Source organism: Poecilia latipinna, unplaced genomic scaffold (assembly GCF_001443285.1).
Source record: "Poecilia latipinna isolate Pla-1442-1.1 unplaced genomic scaffold, P_latipinna-1.0 Scaffold995, whole genome shotgun sequence".
Lineage (NCBI taxonomy): Eukaryota > Metazoa > Chordata > Actinopteri > Cyprinodontiformes > Poeciliidae > Poecilia > Poecilia latipinna.
Window position 1 is genome coordinate 87,069 of NW_015113611.1, and position 20,265 is coordinate 107,333.

At 41.1% G+C, this 20,265-nt stretch overlaps 1 protein-coding gene across 1 annotated transcript; it reads right to left on the reverse strand.

Moving 5' to 3' along the window:
- Window positions 1–2,308: 2,308 nt before the first annotated feature.
- On the reverse strand, window positions 2,309–16,684 carry exo1 (exonuclease 1). Its single transcript, XM_015050498.1, has 14 exons — window positions 16,550–16,684; window positions 15,914–16,102; window positions 15,696–15,815; window positions 15,283–15,406; window positions 14,917–15,054; window positions 12,628–12,840; window positions 11,524–11,711; window positions 11,297–11,399; window positions 10,995–11,208; window positions 8,531–8,726; window positions 5,273–5,750; window positions 4,104–4,196; window positions 3,309–3,505; window positions 2,309–2,524 (listed from the first exon to the last, which is right to left on the reverse strand). Exons 2-14 carry the CDS (start codon window positions 16,072–16,074, stop codon window positions 2,440–2,442), a joined length of 2,310 nt encoding a protein of 769 aa, XP_014905984.1. The 5' UTR covers window positions 16,075–16,102; window positions 16,550–16,684; the 3' UTR covers window positions 2,309–2,439.
- Between the last annotated feature and the right edge of the window lie 3,581 nt (window positions 16,685–20,265).

Below are 20,265 nucleotides of genomic sequence, written 5' to 3' on the forward strand. Positions count from 1 at the left end.
TCTTTAGTCCCGAGAGCCATTGAGGGAGTTTTTTTTTTTTTTTTTTTTTTTTTGAATCCATGTGTTGATGAACTCAATGACACATGACAAAGAATTTCCACAACCTTCAGTCCAGTTCAGTGAAGAATTAGGTAAATATATGCACAATTCAAATCTAATCTGTGTGGACTATATCAAATCTAGAATATTTCAAAACTCTTGTTTTTAAAAGTTGTATGTTGCATACTCATCCCAACAGTTACAAGAAAAAACTTTAAAGTCCAAATTAAAATCAAATATCTATGTTGGAGGATGTAAACTTTTGACCACAGGTGTACACGAAGACGGCTGTCTGGAAGGATGCAGAAGAGGGGAAACCCCCACTCACGTTATTTACACTCAAATGCATTGAAACAGGTCAATGAAGAAAACCAGTCATGAGTTGTTTTAATAGTTTGCAGCTCGAGTGACTGAATGCAACAGTGTCACACCAGCTACCTCCCACTTTCTGATGGAGGATGTGGTGAAACTGTGGTAGACTTCCTTCCAGCAATGTGCCACTCAAAGGTGGAACAAAAACCATGTTTCTAAGTAGTTGAGACCACTCACTGCAGACAGCTTGCTCTATTTTTTATTTTCTTTTAACTGAAACGTTAGTTTTATGTCGGTGGCGGCAGCAAAGAAAGTATAAACGATTTAATGGAAATGATTACAATGTATGATGAAAACATAAAATGGAAAGATTTGTTCAGTAGCCCAGTCAACTGGAAACATATAAACCTAACTCTCTGACAAGTTACGGACACATACTGAAGAAGTTACAATTTTTAATTGCTGTTCTCTATGAATTCAGAAAATGTCAGAGTGGCAACACCTGTTAAAGGCAGCTCACATCATGTGGCTTAAAGGGAATGTGGTAAACCTGCATTCTGAGCGTTCTGTGGTGGTGGGTGAGAAACAAGGTGAAACTTTAGCCGACAGCCTCAGAGACAAGCACTCACACAGAAAAGCTTCGGCATAGAGCATAATCTGAATATATACCCAGTTATCTCTGCTTATTATTTGGCTGTACTCCATTATTTAAGTTGGTAAGGGAACCAATATCTATAAATCTGTTTTGTTCAGTCAACTGGAAGCAAAAACACATTCCTACCATTCTGCAACAGTTACATACCCGGGACTTCCGGAAGGTTTCCTAAAGAAACTTTTGGGAAGTTGCCTCATAACTTAGAACAACATGCTATTCTTTTTACGTTACATTTTAATACTGAGTTGCCAATAGAGGAGAAAAAAAAGCACCATTTTGAACTGCTGTGACATGAAACCTTTTGATGTTTTCCTAAGTATTTTCATGATGAAGCTGAAAGCTCTCTTTCAGTTTTTCAATGTTTCATAAAAATCAATCCTTGAAGTTCCATTTACAACCACCTGTAAGGATAAAAGAGCCCAAGATGCAAAAAAAAAAAAAAAAGCCGAGTTAAAGCAACAAAATGATAATTGATCTAAAATGAACTGGCTTTACACCGTGTTACAGGAGCACAAAGCGACGTTCTGCCGTCACTAATCACGCTCAGACCGGTATCTGGATCAGCTCAGGTATTCTGTCCCACAACAAGACTGGAGTGACTTATGGCAGAAACCGTGATAATCTCCTTTAGATAAAAGGAGGCTCCAAATGGTCAACAAGAAATAAAAACCATTTCAAGGGGAAGGCCTCCATTTCGCCTGCTTAGCAGACAAATACAAACTCCAGCTTTCTAAGTGATGAAGGACACCTGCTCAGGAATCCAGCAATCAATGTTTGTCTTTCTTAGTCACAATTTTAGACTATTGCGGGAAAGAGAAGTGGCAACCATAAAGAAACGCACATGGAATGAAAAGTTTAGACATTTAGACACGCCTGGCTCAAAATGAATACCCTTCAGATTATATCAGCACACAGAATTTTAAATCTGTCATCTCTGGTTCAGCGCACGAGAACAGAATCATGTTAGGAGACATACCAAAGGTCTGAAGCCAGAGATGCCTCAGATGAACAAATACCAAGAACAAAACCAACTACAGAAATGAGAGAAATTTCACATCCAGGCATCTTGTTCACTCAGGAAGAAATACGAGGCCAATGATTACTGTGGCTTGATTTTCAGTAACAGAATCCATGGAATGGCATTTTATCAGATGTACACACACACACACACACTCCCACACACTCGCGCAGGCAGGCATGCCCTGTGTGTTTTACAGTAACCTTACCTCAGGGCCTGTAAGGCAGCCGCAGCAGCTACAGCCCACATCACCATGCTCCGTGAAAAACTCCACATGGGACATGTTTGGATGCTGAGGAGGTTTTTATTTATTTAAAATTACAGTTTACAAGTTGATGAGAAATTATTGACAACATACATGGTATGTGTAAAAGCTTTGCTCTCAGAGCAGCAAGCAAAGCGATGCCCTCTGACCTCATGCAGACTGAGGAAGCAGCAGGTTGTCTTTCACTGGAGACATCGGCTCTCCTTTCTTAGAAGAGCTGACCTTCACAGTTTCCCTGAAAACACACACACACACACACACACACACACGTGTATATGAGATCTGGTGGGTTTACACCTTTCAATGCCAACACTCGCTTCATTCTCATATTTTGTCACGTTACAACCAGAAACCTATTTCATTGGAATTTTCTGTGAAAGACCAACGCAAAGTGGTGCACAATTGTGTAGCAGAAAGAAAACAATACACGATTCAAAGCACTTTTTACAAATAAACTGAAAGGTGCAGTGTGCAAAAGTATTCATCCCCCTTTTTCTGAGAGCAACAAATTGCCATCAGAAGTTGTCTGATGACTGCTGATGACTAAACAGAGCCCACCTGTGTGTAATCTAATCTCAATTAAAAAAATACAGCTGCTCTGTGACAGGGAGGGGGCAACATTCCAATTACAGGGTTTCCTTCAGTATATTATAAGCCTGGCGGGCCACCAGGCTTTATTTGTGTCCCCACTAGGCAAAGCATTGCTTATTTTTTAAGTCTTTTTAAAATGTTAGCATTTTTTAAAGACTTTATAGTTGGTGTTCAGGTTCCAATCTCTGAATAACACATAATTATCAAGTGATATTTTCAAATTTCTTGTCAACTTTAAACATTTTTTCAACTCAAAAACATGACGGTTGTTGGGTCGGAATGACCCGACCCAACAACCAGGCTTAGCAAGTTTTCTGGGGGAAACCTTGAATTCTGTTAAAAAAAATACTCAATATGACATCTGAAAATGTACATTATTACAATGGAAAACATCTTTCCTCACTGCAAATTGTCCATTATTCCCTTACTTTTTATAGCTAAAGTTCTTCCAGAGGCTGCTTATAGTAGCCTGCACTCCGGGGTTGTTCTCGTTATTGGCTGAGGAACATTTCTTCCCAGAACCTGCAGTCTTCTTCCTCAGACCGCTGGCTCTGGCTGGGCCCAACGTCGACATGTTCACCGCCTGATTCCGCATGCTGGATTTCGGCTTGGACAGTCCGCAGACCTGAACACAGCATGTTCACGTCACAGAAGGAAGATCTGGCTATTCTAAACACTTACCAGGCAAGTCTAACCTTAACAACAAACGGTAACATTTCCTATGAACTGCAGCAGCTTAGAGAATATTAGCACATTAGTACTCTACAGTTCCCATCCAAGTTTAGATTTCTTTGTAAAGCAACCAACTCTGTCAGACGGCCCAAAACCCGCTCACATGTTCACCACTTCCACTTCTAGGAATGCCCGTTCAGTGAAGGGCCACATGCACAGCGAGTTGAGGAAGCTTGTGACAGATGGGTTCCCACTACTACTACATGCAGTCAAGTCTGGCAGCTTCTCTCATAGTTCATTCTAAAAAATTCTGTTTACTTGATCATACGTTCTGTAATGATTTAAGTCACTGCCAATCCAGATCTCATAACATTCTTGTTACTTGTATAAAGGATTTGCTAAGGTCTGAATAGTTCATTAAATCAGCTGTTCACTTCAACAAACTTAACAGAACTCTCTGAACTGAAAGTAAAAATAAATATACTTGCAGCGACGCACTGTCCCTTTAAAAAACAAATGAAACCGACGAAGAAACAAAAGTGTGAACCCACCTTTGACCCCAGCATGCCAGGTTTCCTACAGGTCTCTGTGAAGGAAGCAGGGCTTTCTGTCACTGGTTCTGAATCAGTGCTTGAATTCATCTCCTGACAAAAAAAACAACAAGAAAAAACACACACAAACGGAAACCCATAAGACCATGAACCAGAGATTCCCAGAAAATGTCTACATTTCAACCCAGTGTGTGTGAGACAGTGTGAAAGTCTAGATTTCCCAGCCCATCTGTTCATCGTTCTTCCAGGTTGTTACTATTTTTCCAGCACTGCAGATGAACAGCATCAAGATTCGGTTGATTCATTAAACGTAGGGCTGGACAGTATGACAAAATAAGTGTTTCATATGAGTCATATTAATAATTATCAATAACTATTGATTAGGTTTTTTTATTTTAAATATCTAAAATACTGTCAAAAAGACCTTTTCTATTTGATCCAGTTTTCATGCTATGCAGTTTTTCATTTTAAAATTTGATTTGATTTTTTTTTTTTTTTATGAGACATGGTGGCGAAACCTGACACTGCTGCTGCATGAGTTACTCTACAGGTTGTAGCTCGGTAACAACGACTTACTCAACCAGTTGTTTAGGCTGCTAGTAAAATGGCATCTAATAGACATTTAACTAATTGTCAGTGACACAACACTGGTTAATCACTCCAGTTCTGATTAACTTGCATAATGATGGGGGGGGAAAGCAATGTTGAAAGATGAAATGTGAAAGTCTGCACAAATATTACTTGAAGCAAATCCAGAAACACAAACAAATCCCTGCTTCTCTAAAGCAAAACCAAAAAATGAGTTTGATTGAGATTGCAGTCGAACTCTCAGTTCGTCTGCAGACCAAACTTCGTTTCACTTTGGTCTGCATCGGATGATGAGAATCTGAATTTAAAACTGTCTCTGGTGATTCGGTTTCTTTTCATATAGAGAAAACTCAAACTGGAAGCCGTCACTGAAAACCACCAAGAATGTTCAGGAAGAAGAAGACACTGTGTTCAAACCTAGTTGAAAACATAGCGAATGTTCTCCTCTTATTGGTCATTTTCTGGGAACCATTTCAGACTAAAGTATTTGACAGTTGCACAGTGCTTTATGCTTTATGAAACAGTAGTTACCAACAGAGCTATGAACACTGGTAAAGGCAGCAGAAAATTCTGGAACTTACGGTCTCCTCCTGGGAGGAGAAGGAGCAGCTGAAGGGGAGAACTTCCTCTTTGTGAAAGGAAGTGGACAGGGACTGGGAAAAGTAAGCACTATCCTGGGAAGGGGGAGAGTCTGGGGGAGGATCCTCGTTCTCAGTTTTTCTCTCAGGGGAAGAAGAGTCTGCAGAAAGCTGACAAGTTGTCTGAAGAGCTGAGGAAGTCTCTCTCTTGTAGTGGAACTGCTGCAGGGCGAGCAGGCCTGAGGGGGTCTTCGCCGCTCTGCAGACCCCAGCACTGGAGGAGGCGGAGGAGCCTGACCACTGGAACAGTTTCGGCCCCTCACTGGATGAGGCGGGGGGGGATTTGGCAGGGGACGTAGGAGGGCTGGGGGTCTCCACAGGTGGAACATCAGGACCATCGCTTTCACTGAGTGAAGACTGGTCCTGAGACGGGTCCCCAGCGGACTCCTCGGTAATTACTGAACTTGATTTGCTGAAGAATCTGCAAAGGAGGAAACGCTGAGGTTACACTGAGAATTCAGGCTTTGGAAGACATGCCTTGAAACAATATATTGGTGGAAATGTGTGAATGGAACCACGATTGGTAAAACAAAAACAAAAAAAAAACAAAAGAAAAAAAAAGTCTGAGTAGTGAGCTGAAGCAGTGGAGGAATGAGGAAAGAAAATCTATCAAAAGGTCATTGAACACAGAGCGTGGCCAAACATGCTGGCTGTCTGCAGTCAGCTGTGACCTGCTATTGGAGCACAAATAAACAAAACAGGGAAACACCAACGAGGGTGTAAATGCTTAATTTATTTCTAAAACGACTATAAAAAAAAAAAAACAACAATTAAGAAGTGTTTGACTAAGCATAAGCCATAGCTGTCCTTTTAATGGAAAAACAATCCATATTCTGTCAAAAAAGACTAATGAACAAACGCCATTAAATTGGCCCAATGTGGTTTGTTTGTCAACTACCAGCAGCATTCCTCTGGGGGAATTCAGCACCATTTCTCTCTTCTACACCTAAACACAGTTGGGACAGGTCATTAGTCCGTCCATCAGTTTCCTGAACCCATCTCACTGGTTTCTTTCTACAGAGAAAAAACATTTACTCCTACAACACGAAGACAGTTTTAAGAACATATTTTTGCAAAAGTTACATGCTGTTGCTTCAAACCCCAAATTTACTTGTTGAGATTACATTAAACTAAAATCTACCAGGGATAGAAATAATTTTGGGCTCAAATGCAACTGAGGACGTTGATATTAAAATGAGAGTTTTGTTTGTCATGAAAGTCATTAAGGAGCCTAGATGAAATGCAAACAAAACGTGAGAAACCTAAGCAGCAGTGAGAAAAGGGTGTGGATTTCTATGAACACATTGTGATTTTTCTGTTTGTAGCCTGCCAACCAACTGATGATGTCACATGAAGCGCTAAAGATGGTTGCATTTTCCGGTAGACAATGAGAAATGCTTCAGCTGGCAGTTCATTATGTGGGCTCTTTCTCACAAACCTCTAAAGGATTACAGCATCAGATGAACTGTAGTCTAGCTGCATACAGCACAGTTTAACCAAGATAAAAACCAAAGCAAATCCCTCTGAGTGGAGTGGAGGAGTTTAAGTGTGTCGGGATCTTTTTCATGAATGAGGGACAAATGAAGCGGGAGATTGGTAGACAGATTGGCGCAGCGTCTGCAGAGCAGCCAGACTGTTGTGGTGAAGAGAGAGATGAGTCAAAAAGCAAAGCTCTCGATTTACCGGTCGATCTACGTTCCTACCCTCATCTATGGTCACAATCTTTGGGGCATGACCGAAAGAACGAGGTCACGGATACAAGCGGCCGAAATGAGTTTTCCCCATAGAGTGTCTGGGCTCTTCCTCAGTGATAAGGTGAGAAGCTCAGTCATCCAGGAGGGGCTCAGAGTAGAGCCGCTGCTTCTTCATGTCGAGAGGACCCAGTTGAGGCGGCTTGGGCATCTGGTTAGGATGCCTCCTGGATACCTGGCCGGTGAGGTGTTCTGGGCACCAAGAGGCTCAGGACACACTGGAGGGACGATGTTTCTCGGCTGGTCTGGGAACAAGTGTTTGGGGAGAGGGAAGTCTGGGCCTCCCTACTTAGGCTGCTGAGCCAACGACCCAACCACGCACACACGGACGGACAGGCATGCAGACGGATGGAAATCCCTATGAAGCTCATCTGGGATGATGGTTGGAGTACATCAAGAAATCGCAGCTTGTAAAACAATTTCAAGAGCCCAATCAGGTCAGTTTAGTTCTTATTTACAAAAACAGTTCTTCCTCAGTGGAAGAAAAAAGTCTTAACAATCCAGCAACAGAGCACAAGTGTTTCACTTATCCCATAGTGTTGTATAGTGGAATATTTCAAGAACTTCAGGCTTTTAAAAATGGCTTTCTCCACCAAAGTATGGCATGTGGTCCAGCCGTTCACCCACATTTATTTTTTGGGGTCACTGATTATTGCGAATGACTGTTCAACAAGCATTTGAAACCATAACTGGTCCTTGGAAAAAAATGTAAAGTCATGCTTGTACATTTATGGCAAGTATTTAAAATCCTTCAAGTGAGCAAAATGAAATAAAACAAGTAAATAAAATTTCAAATTACACAATTTATAGATTATAGTTATACAAAGTTTCTAAAACGCAAGCAAGTAAAATGGTTTAATGCTTCGAAGCTCGTTTCATTTTAATTCCTTCTCGCTGAACCGTTTGGGATTTGTTTGGTTTGTTTTTGTCTGTCAGCTTGTTTTATCTGCATGGAGAGCTCCTTTGACTGCATGTCATCCGTTTACATCAAAATTCTGTATCTAAATGAACAGATTTCCCACATCTAGAAACAGCCTTTGAGTCAATTGTCCATTTACGTTTTGTCCTTTTAAGAAGGAAGACAGCACAAGGAGCCGACACTCCTAATCCCTTCATCCAGTTTGACTGGAATACCATCAAATGAAAGCTGAAAGTTTGCATGTTGTGTCCATCAAATAACTATAGTTGGAATGTGTTTCAGTAAAAACTAAAAAAACTAGTGTCGGTGTGTGAACATAAATGGACCTCACTGCATGCGGCTGGTGCCAGAGGTTACTGAGAGTCATGGCTGAAGATCTTCTTCAGAGAAGTTTTAAAAGACATATCTGAGTATTCCAGTTAAAAATTAAAAAAAATCAGCTGTAATGATTTAGAGAACTGAAGAGTCATCTGCATTAAGATTCGTACAGCATACAGCCAGTTACATGACGTGGTTTAACAGTTACATCACCTGCTGTGGGTGACCTGCCTGCCATCGTCCTGGGACTCGTGGTTTCTCCGCTGCAGCAGGGTGACGAAGGCGAAGCAGTTCCGTGGCCGAGGCTGGCTGCTGGAGGCCGGCTTGTCTTGTCGCTGCTCTAATTTGGAGCGTTTCAGCCCTGAACTGGAATACTGCTGCAATACTTCTTGATCCGATACACAAGAATCTTACAAGGAGACAAAAAAAAGATACATTTGTATAGACTAGAGTCCTGCAAATAACAAACGTGTGTTTACTTATTAATCTTTTCTTTTATATTTGGATTATTCATTTATTAAACAGACTGTAATGAAAATCACGACAAGGGCAGACCAACTACAGAGCTCTAGTTTTGCATAAAATATATTATGCTTCAATTATTCAGGTGGATATGATATGAAATATATTTTTTATTTTCAAAGATAAATAGCAATAAAATGTTTCATTCCAAAGTGAAGAGCATCAATCAACACCCATCCCAGTGCATTATGCAATCAGGGCGGAGCCAAGTTTAACCCCACCTTGACTGAGTCTTTGACTCCATCCCCAGCTTTGTTTTTTTGGGCGGATGCCGCCCCTGATCCTGGTGGACTTCATGTGTCAAACATCCTACTGCACTGTTTCACTTCAGGTAACTTTAAAAACATCCGAGTTCAATAAAGTCATCTCATTTGGCAATTTCATGTAGAGGTAAACACGTGACCCCACCCATCTGAACTACATTATATGTTTCAGGGTGCAGTCAAAACACTGGACTTCAACCCAGTCAGACATTTGAGTCAGACATTTGAGCTCACTGCCTCCTGTTGCATAATGAGCTTCATTTCACCCCTTGCAACCCGCTTCCCCGCGTATTATGTTGTTGTGGGCGGAGCCAAACACAGCCCCACCTCTGAGCGTTTGACTCCACCGATCACCAAAATTTAAATCGTTTCAGGGCGGAGGCTGACGTTCCACTTTGTGTGTCTGAGGCTACGTTCACACAGCCTAAATTGACAGCAGGTCAATTTAGTTTGTTTTTTTTTTCTTCCCCCCCCCGGCGTAGCCATTCACTCTACTAAATAAAGGCGACTTCTGACAGACTTGTATGTGAACGGTTTACAACCCCAAATCGGCCCGCATCACAGAAGAAGAACGAAGTGATCACACATCAACGTTTACGTCCAGATTTACCACGTCTGGCGTCTTCTGATGCAGATTTATGATGTAAAAGTCATACAATGTGACATGACCGTTCAGATTGCAGACGCTCTGGTATTCAATTTAGATATGGAAGTGGCACAAGTCAGATATTTTGGTGTGAGTAAAAAGATCAGAATAGGGCCCTTCAGACTACCATGAAGAAGTTGAATATGGGTCATATCTGGGTAAAAACAACATTGGATTTGGGTTGCATTAGGCTGCTGTGTGGCCTCATGCTCTTCAAACCTGACTGCATTCCTCCCAGAGTCTTTGAACTCTCCCATCGCTAGTCAACCTTAACTCCACCTATAAGTGAGTCTTTGACTCAACCTATTCTTACTACTTTATGCATTTCAGGGTTGAGTCAAATTTGGCAACATCCGGCCCAAATGGAGTCAATCTTGACTCCGCCCCTTTATGAATTTTCAAACCCAACCGGATTTACTCAATTATACACTTAAAGGCATAATTAAACATTTGACACTACCCATCTACCCCCGTGGATTTTCATTTCATATATTAAATTCTACAATCCTTCACTCCACCTGTCTCTACAGCAGCGTGCATTTGACTGAAATATTTTAACCTCACCATCCTTCATCCATTCTACATTTGTGGGGGCATTAAACCTCACCAGCCTGTCTCTATCGCATCATAATACTCTGACTGATCCAAATACAAAATCCTGACATTCCATCTTAAGTCCACCCCCCCTTCATTATTTGACTGGCCCCACCCTTACTGCATTATGCATTTAAGGGTGAAGCCAAACATTCACCAAGCCGCTCTCCATTAGAAGCTTTCAGGTGGAGTCAAACAATTGATTATGTCTATCCTTGTTGTATTATAACCCTCTAGGTGAAGACAAACATTTGGCCCCACCCATCTCTATTGTATTATAAATCTCAGTACAGAGCAGAACTTTAACAGCGGCCATGTTCTTGGCCCATACATGTAGCGGTGGGTCCCACCGCTGGGGGCTCTAGCAGTTTCATGGGGCGGAGCCTACTCCTATGGCCTCAGAGTCTCTGGTCTGGGGGGCATGCCATGTGTCCTGCTGCAACGCTGGGCGCTCCATGCTGCCCACCTTGCAGCACTGTAGTCTTCTTACCACAATAACTCTCATTTATGCACGGCTAGATGATTAATTTGGTCTGTCTTCCAGCAGCTCAGTGTGTATGCCAGACCATTTTCTCCCCCCTGACTCAGCATTTTTCACATACATGTATATGGCCACAATAAGACCATATAGCGCAGGTACGGACCAGCTTACCTTCTCTCAGCCTCTTCAGTTGCTGCTCTCTGTGTTGCAGTCTCAGGTGGTCCAGGCTGATGACTCTCTCCTGCCCCCTGGTGGAGGGTGGCTTCTCTGCGGAAACGTCAGGGCAGGGAGGAGCAGCAGAACCTGGCGTGAAGCTCTTGCTCCAGATGCTGAGTCCTGCCGCAGCCGGGCAGCTGCTCCAGCTGTTGCTGCGAGCTTTGCACACCTAGAAAGATATTTCCCAAAGTAAAATTAAATGTGAGGATTTCGGGGGTTTTTTGCACTGGGACAATCATTCGCTGTAGGAAAGCTACCTGTGGACGTGGACTGTCTGGACTGAAGTCATCTATCCTCTCCATGGTGTTGATGTCAACGTTTCCCAAGGCCATATCCAAGCCTTTGTCATCTCCTAGATTTCTGAATTCATTGCCATTAAGGAATAAATACTATCCAAGAAAAAGAAGAAAGTTAAAATGCCTTATATATCCAGAAGAAACTAAAGGGGAAACGTTTTGAGGTGCGATGTAACACTGAAGGGTACGTTCCAGCGTAGTTGAGGGAGGCTGGGTCGATGTGTTGAGGGTAAGGATTAAGGGGCACCACCTTCCTCATGCCAGGATCAAACACCAGCTGGTAGAGGAAAGTGTTATTGGCTCTGACAAATCCTTCAACGTACTGCTCAGGAACGACCACGTTCATTTTCAGGTACTGGCCCATCTTTCTGATCACCTGGTAGGAAGAGAAGAACTCACACTCAAATCTACTCCAAAAATCATTCATTTAGATTCTAGGCTTCAGTTTTGCTGCTGCTTCAAGCTTCCTGCATCTTTTTTTGCGTTCATTACTCCACAAACAAACAGCTATCTCGTCTGCTTGATAACTTACGATGACATGCCTACAGTTTATGGTTCAAGACAACACAACAGTTCCCGTTAAGTGAAGTCCCCGTCTTGTGTTTGGATGGATCAGCAGATTTTTTTTTTCCCCACTTTCCTATCATGTTTATTTCTTGCTATCAAAATGATTCATAACAAACTTACAATAGTCAATTTCTGCTGGTTTTAAAGACAGAGAAGTGGGAACTTGGGGAAAAACTGTTATTTTTCTTGTTGGACTTTTGGTTAGCATCTACTTTAACATCTTGTGAAACTGAAGATGAAGCTAGAGAAGCTACATGTGCTTTCAGATGGGGAAAACCTGGATAAAATTAGTGGATAATATACCAGGCAGATGTGTAGATATGTAGCACACAAACCTGGCTAGATTCTTCCTGCAGTCTTGCGACAAACTTCATTAAATTAATGAATAAAGTGAGGCAACAGATGGTTTTGGTATTTTAATATATACTTATGTCACTTAAGACTGAGATTTATAGTTAACGGTAGTCAAGTCTACAATAATCAACAACCAGCTTGACGAACTGCATCTAAAAATTCATTATTGTCTATAATTAATACCAAGTTCAGATTTTTGAATTTGGGGTTTCTGAAACCGTTTTACAAACTGTAGGAGAGTCATAGTAATCATGAAAATGGTAATCGTCTCATCCCTAGTTACCACATTGTACATTTACAAAAGTTTCTAGTTTTCCCCAGTTTTTAGAACCACGAGAAAAATAAAAGAAGCTATCAGCTTGTGCACACACCTTCAGAATGTCAGGGTCTTTGGCAAGCCGGAGCAGCTTGCAGGCCTTTCCGAGGCCAATTCCATGCAGGGAGGGCAGGTAATCACAGCCAGCGAGGATGCACATATGGCGAAACTTCTCCTCTGTGAAAACGTCCCCCAGGGAGCGACAGCGGCCCAGGTTCTTCTGATCTATCTCTATTCCATTGCCCTGCTTGTCCATTTTGAGAATCACCTACAAAATATTAGGGGAGAAGACAAAGATGGTCAGCCGTTGTTCCTGCCAGGCAGCTAATGCCCGGCAGTAGCTGACTGGCATTAAAATCCTGCAGCGGATTTTAGAAGATTCCCATCCATCAAATTACAAATGATACAAGGAAATTGCCTTTACTGGAAAATATCAAGCAGTCGTTCAACACAAAAAGCTTTCTTCAGCCACTGACGATCTTTCCAAAGTGTAGATATGTACAGCTTAGTTTTATACATCAGTATTAACATTTATGGGCATATTTCTCCTATCAGAATATCTGGTGGCAGACTTACATGTCTTACTCTTTCCAAGTTAACAGATGAAACCGATTCTGCTGCTTTCATGAGGCAAAAATAGTACAGCGCAGAAATCTGTGGTAATGGAATAAGGGCCTCTGGGACAGAGGAAGTGCCATTTATACTGATGCTAGAGACACAATCATAAACAGAACGCATAGCTACAGAGACAACAGCAAGAAAACGTTTCTACAGAGCTGCAGCGATTCCAGTATCATGGACTAACTCACCTCTACATGTCTGCAGCACTCAGACCACAATCATTTAAACTCCTGGAGAAAACTCAGCTCTTCCTCTGGCCTGTGCCTGAGCAGAGCATGGAGGACTTGGCTATTAAAGGATGAAGCGCGTTCAGCCCGTCACACAGCTGAGTGATGCAGGTGGGGACTTTGTTTAATTAGGGCAAAATTATTACTGACAATTTAAGTCGACCACACACACTGTTTGTTATTGCTTTAACGTGAATGAAGGTTTGCTAAATCCTTATCAAAAAAGTATAATTACATTAACTATGTCACAAAAAACAACGACAGGGGAAGACATCCAATAGGTAATAGGGGTGGACATTTTATCACAATATTTTGTGGTAGTAATGTGATAGTAATGTGATAACAATAAAAGTGATGATAAACTACTTATTCCTTTTTTTCACGTAACTGTATGACTGTGACTGCATGTCACAGCAATTATAGTCCCACAAACACAAATACTGCTCTTAAAAACATTCCCATTTGTAATACACTTCAGGACACCAGTCACAAAACGTTTGATTTGTGTCACTAAAATGCATACAGCAACTGCATTCAATCATATTTTCAAATCATATTTGAACAAACAGTGGAAGAAAATAGTTAAAACAACAATCTCCAAAATATGGAGCTTTACTGGGTTTTAAACATCATTAATTTTAACTTTTTGTGACAAAAATAACTCAAAATCTCATTAGGATAAGAAATCTGATACTATAAGCTATATAATAAATTCCCACCCCTGGGGAGTGCAACGTTCTTTTATGAGTATTGCAAAAAGCAGAGTCCAGCCATCCTCTGCAGGATCATGTTCTTTTATGATGAGGCCTATGGATCAGAATGTTGATGGACTGGTAAACTGGGAACAATCCTTCTAGTCAAACAGACCACAGCCCTCCCTGGATGCAGCTGAGTTTCCTGTCCATCCATCCATCCCCTGCTCCATCTTTATCATTTTAAGAAGTGGACTTTTCCACTTCTGAATTATTATAAATGCCCACTGAAGGGGTGAGCATTTATAATGCGTTTTATCATTTATCAAGATAAATTTCATATCATAAGAATTTTGATTTATTGTTGCCACATGAAGTTTGAAAGTCTGTACTGACTGACATCTTCACATTATGCACTTCAGCATCCGCTGACCACGTTCCTTCAGTTTACGTGAGTTGCTGTCGTTTCCAAACACTTCCATTTTCTCATAATACAGCTGACAGTTAATTGTGAAACATTTAGGAGCGAGGAAATTTCACGACTGGATTTGTTGCATCCTATCACCGTTACACGCTGGAATTCACTGAGCTCCAGAGAGTGAGCCATTCTTTCACAAATGTTTGTTGAAACAGTCTGCATTCCCAGGTGCTTCATTTTATACACCTGTGGCCATGGAAGTGTTTGGAACACCTGATTCCGATAATTTGGATAGGTGAGCAAATACCTCTGTGTATCATGATAAAACTTGAAGACCATATTGCCCAGCCATAGTGTTTAGAACTCAATGCTTAAGTTCTACTTACGGTTTTGCAGCCAAATGCCAACAGGTCAGAGTCCTCAGTGATGACAGCCTGAGCAAACCCAGTTTTAGTCAGATAGGCTAGCTGAGCATCTGCTTCATAAGGGGCCACAATGCAGTCCACCCCCCTCTGCCTCGCAGCCTGGACCAGGAAAACATCTCATGTTAGAGCACATCTACATTCCTGTACAAAGACATAGAGTCTGCAATGCCTAAGAGTAAGGTGCTCAACATAATGGAACATTTTATGAAACAATTTGATGTGTTCAGGGATGACTATCCTATATTTCTATGTCATCTGGGTTGCACATTCATTTTGTCGGTGCAAGCTTTAAAAATGTTATTTGCCACATCAAGACAGAAGCCACACCTTAATAAGGTTATGAGCCATGGCGGGGGTGATGTTAACACAACGTCCGAAGCAGTCTCTGGCTTCCGACAGTTTACCTTCACGCAGCAGCTGTCGTCCTTTTTGAAGGTTGGCTTCCCTGCGCCTGGGAGACACGTGAGTAAACAGGATGGTCAGTGAATGCAATGCTGTAAAAAACAGCTTTGGCCAGTTGGGTTGAGTTTAACTGCACTTGCTGCAGACATAATATAGACTTTAGAAGCTGAAAGGAGAAAACTGGGGACATTATGGAATGACAGGAAATGGGGATAATGTATGTTAATCCTAACTCAGATACTGTGAAATTAAACAATATTGCAATTGCATATTGCAGCCCTGGTCAGAATGTATTTTAATGTACACCAAACTACTGCTCAGTTTGGGTGAATACTCACTCTCTGCGAGTCTTTTCCACTTCCTGTTTAGAAGGCAGATTGCGTCCATCAAACACCAGGATGGGTTTAACTGAGAAATTCAACAGCATATCCACAAACTTCATGCAGTACCACACATATCTAGAAAGACAAACAATAAGAGGGAAGACATAGTACAATGGAAGGTTTCATGTAGTTTGAATATGTGTTGTTTCCCTGAAAATGACAGAAGAGCTTACTGATCAGTCGGTTCCCCTTTAGCAAGCTTCTCAGCACAGGAAAAAGCTCCTTTATGAAGCCAGCAGTAAGTGTCCACAGCCACTGTTTGGCCTTTATATTTTTTAACGTTGACGGGCTCTGCTGCATCTTTGAGAAACTGCAACAATCCAGAGATTCCCATTCTCAGTTTCACCACACTGGTCACAAACCTGGGGGGGAGGGAAGGCAGGAATTCACAGTCAGACTCTTCCAGAGGGCAAACACACTGTAATATCTACCAACTACACCACTGCTGCGTAGTCCATGATGCAAATAACGGAGAAAATTATCTTGAACTAGAAGTCAACAACGCAGATTCAGGGTAAAATGGTTAGCTTCGTTGGTTATTTACTCGCCATCTCCTTTTACAGTAAAGTAATAGGAGGTCAAACTAACACTAAGCATATGTCAGGGAAGTGACTGTCTGTCTGGAAAACATCTGCGGAACAACCTAATCACAGAAGCTCAAATATTTTTGCAGTATTTGACAGGTCAGAAGGGAACTCGATTGTGGTTGAAAGTTTGACTACACATTGCGCAGCGGTTACAACAGTTGTTTGAGTAGGACACCAAGCATTAATACTCCTAAATAAAACTTTTCAAGAAGTCAGACTTACCTTTCTGTTCCTAAAACACACAAATATGATCGGGTTAACAGTGCAAAACTGGAGCGAGTTTTGGTTTTAGCGGTAAAAAGACGGAGTCAGTAACAGCTACCACAATTGGCTACAAAGACGAAAGGGCGTGTCAAGCAGAAAATCATCCAATAGAAAGTATAAAGGTAACGGAAGTGGAAAAAGAAGCTTGACCGTCATGCGCACGCGCTGTTATGCCGCCGCCCAACAGTGACGTTTGTCGTCTAGTATGTTTGTCCGCAGCCTGAAAGATTAGGTACCCGATTTTCAGTGGATCGACCTTCGCCTTCTTCGGAGTTTCATTATTGATTAGTCAATCAAATATTATCTATAAATCAGTTTTCATAGTCAAATGTAACGCAAAATACTTGTGTTGTTGACACACGAAGTGTCCGAAATGATCAAAACAAGCAAACAGATTAGATTACTGGTAATAAAACACAACTCTCCTTCTCATATTCTCATATAGTTATCAATTTTCTATAGGCTTTAATTATGTGCCAGTGTGTAACCAATAAATGTTTGTCACACGTTCACCTGCTTTCTGGAAGCTGAATAGGTGGATTAGAAACTGGACTAAAATATGAAGGACTAGTGGGAAGGTGTTTACTGAATGTGTAGCACTGGGAATATTCCAGACAGGAAAGTTAATCCTTTTCAACCTATATTCAACTGAATACTCTACAAGCCAAGCCAAGATATTCAAGGTTCAAGTGGATAAACTACATGGTGGTTTTGCAAATATTCACTCATTTGGAATTTGATGCCTGAAACGCATTCCAAAAAAGTTGAGACAGGGACAGCAAAAGACTGGGAAAGTTGTGGAATTCTCAAAAACACTTTCTTGAAACATTTTACAGATTAATTGGAACCAGGTGTGTGTCATGATTGGGTATACACAGTGGTCTTAAACTACATTTCCCAATGACCACTGTCCGGCAACTATTATAAGTTGACTGTGAACACAGTAAATCGCTACATCTACAAGTGCAAGTTAAAACTCTACTATGTAAAGTGAAAGCCTTGCATTCACAACAATGAGAAAAGCCACCATCTTTTCTGAGCTAGAACTTATCTGATATGGACTGATGTAAAGTGGAAAGTGGACAATCATATTGTGGATTTTTTTTACATTGTTCCACAGCAAAAATGTTTCTCTTAGACAAAAAATAATAATGATTATGTTTCCATCAAAGCGGGCATCAACTCTTCACACTAGTGGATATGGAATGGAGAACATGGGGTAAGGTTTGGCTGGATGAAGTGGTCTGCAAAACATGACCACGTACCACATTATCTGTTTGCTCAGTGATATAACATGATGTATCCCAGATCTGCAGCCAAGGATTTCCAATAAAGTAAACATAAGATTTGAAAAAAAACTCTTCCCAAACTTTCCCAAAACAGAAATGGACACCAAAGACAGATTATTTCAGAAGACAGAAACACAGATTATTCTAGACAAAACTAAGAACTGACACTTTAAAAGTTATTATTATAGTAGAAAATATTACCGGTACATGGAAAAATCCCAACTTTAGGAAAACTGAGGATTCGCTGACCCACAAAGAGTGGAGTACTTTAGGAGGAAATTCAGAGATGGAGAGCAGAGATAAGGGGCAGACAATCAAGAGTGATTTCATGTATCAATCATTTGATACATGAAAGCACAGATGATACTTGTATCAGCTGTTCTGATACATGTATCACACTGGACCATCACTCTGGCCATCTGCAAACTGTCCCATCACTCATTGGGAGTCATCATCCAACTGTAAACGAGTGATTGTTGACTGCAGCTGGATTGTGTTTGTTCTTCCTGTTAGAGTCCTGTGAACTCACCATCAATACAAATACAGTGAACAGAAAACTCAAACTGTCTGACAGCAACAGGAAGATAATATTCGTGGAAGAGCTCCTGTCATATCCGGATCACGCAGATATATTTGATTACTGGCCTCAGCTGCTGTGCAGAACTGGCCTGACTGGTTGCTGTTACTGGGGATGGAGTGGAGAGGATACATTTGTATTTCAGTGAGCTATGGAGGAATCAGTCGGAAAGGAGACGGTCATGATTGTGTGTTTGGGCTGAACACTCAAACCTGGAGTCTAGAGTGTTCTGATGTTATGCTTTCTGTCACAATAACAGAAAAGGACCCATCTCCTCCTCCTCAGTTTCTAACAGACCAGCAGCGGATATGGACTGTCTTGCTGGCATACTGTCCTTCTACAGAGTCTCTGACTCACTGGTTCACCTGCACACATTTAACACTGCATTCACTGAACCTCTGTATCCAGGATTTAAAATCTGGTCCTGTGGTTGCAACAACACCAACAAGTGGCCACATTTGAATACTGCAAGTTTAGTCAACAGATTACAATGGATGAGTGTTTAGAAAACAAACAAACAAACAAACAACCCCCACTCCCCGGAAATTATTAATAGCAAGAAAAAATCAAGAAAAAAATCTAGTGTTGTAGCTTAGTTGGCATGGTGAACAAGTTTTCATTGGCACAATTTTAGCACTGTCATCTTTTCTAACTTCTTAGAAAATGAAGCAATATTTATTTTTATTTTGACAGAGATAGTTTGCATTAAAAAAAAAATCTCCATTCAATGTAAAGTTATATTGGTGTAAACTGACCATTTTTTTCTATAGACAGACTGTCACATGAAGCATGAATTGGTCACCATCTAAGTTTTCTCCAACCTTCAATTTGTCAGCAAAATTCTTAAAAAAAAAAAAAAACAATGTTTCAACAGTTAAATATCTTCCTTCCGCAACCAATCACTTTGGTTGCGGAACCAACCAAAGTGGCTGAGACTGTTTTCGTCAAAGTGTTCAATAACATCCACATAAATACAGACTGTGGAAGAACCACAGTGCTGGTTTGGTTGACCCTCAGTGGAACTTTTGACACTGTTCACCACAACATATTGTTGAAACAATTGGAGAGTTGGGTAGGACTCTCTGGTCCAGTACTTGGTTGGTAAAAGGTTTGAATCTTACATCAAGAACAGGGATTTCTTTGTTTCAATAGGTAACTTTTCATCAAAGTGGACAGAGAGCTTAATCCTGGGTGCCCTCCTATTAAATATCTGTAATGCTCCCACTAGTTTAGGTCGTAACAGGTAAAGACTAGCTATCATACCTACACAGATGATCACAGCTCTACATCATGGTGTCACCAGGTGATTCTTAACCCATCCATACAATGTACAGATTTTTAGAACAAATCAGTGCATGGTTGTGCTATAACTTTCTCCAGCTGAACAGAAACACAAGTTATCTTTGGACCTAAAGAGGAATGGTCTAGACTAGAGTAAGCACAGTGATGGGCTCAGACCTGAATCTCCAGAGCCACATAAACACAGTTACAAAGTCAGCCTTCTATTACCTGAAGAACATTTCCAGGATTAAAGGCAAGATACAGAGAAACTAATCCATGTGTTTATGTTTAGTCACTTTGATTACTGCAACAGTGTCCTCACAAGTTTGGATAAAAAATCAATTACAGCTGATCCGCTGCTCACGTTCTCACAAAAACCAGGAAGGTAGAGCACATCACCCCAGTTCTAATGTCATACACTGGCTCCCTGGAACTCAGAAAATATACTTTAAAATACTGCTGTTAGTTTATAAATCTTGGGTTTTCATGCAGCATTTCGCATTTCCCAGCACGAGAAGATGACGTGA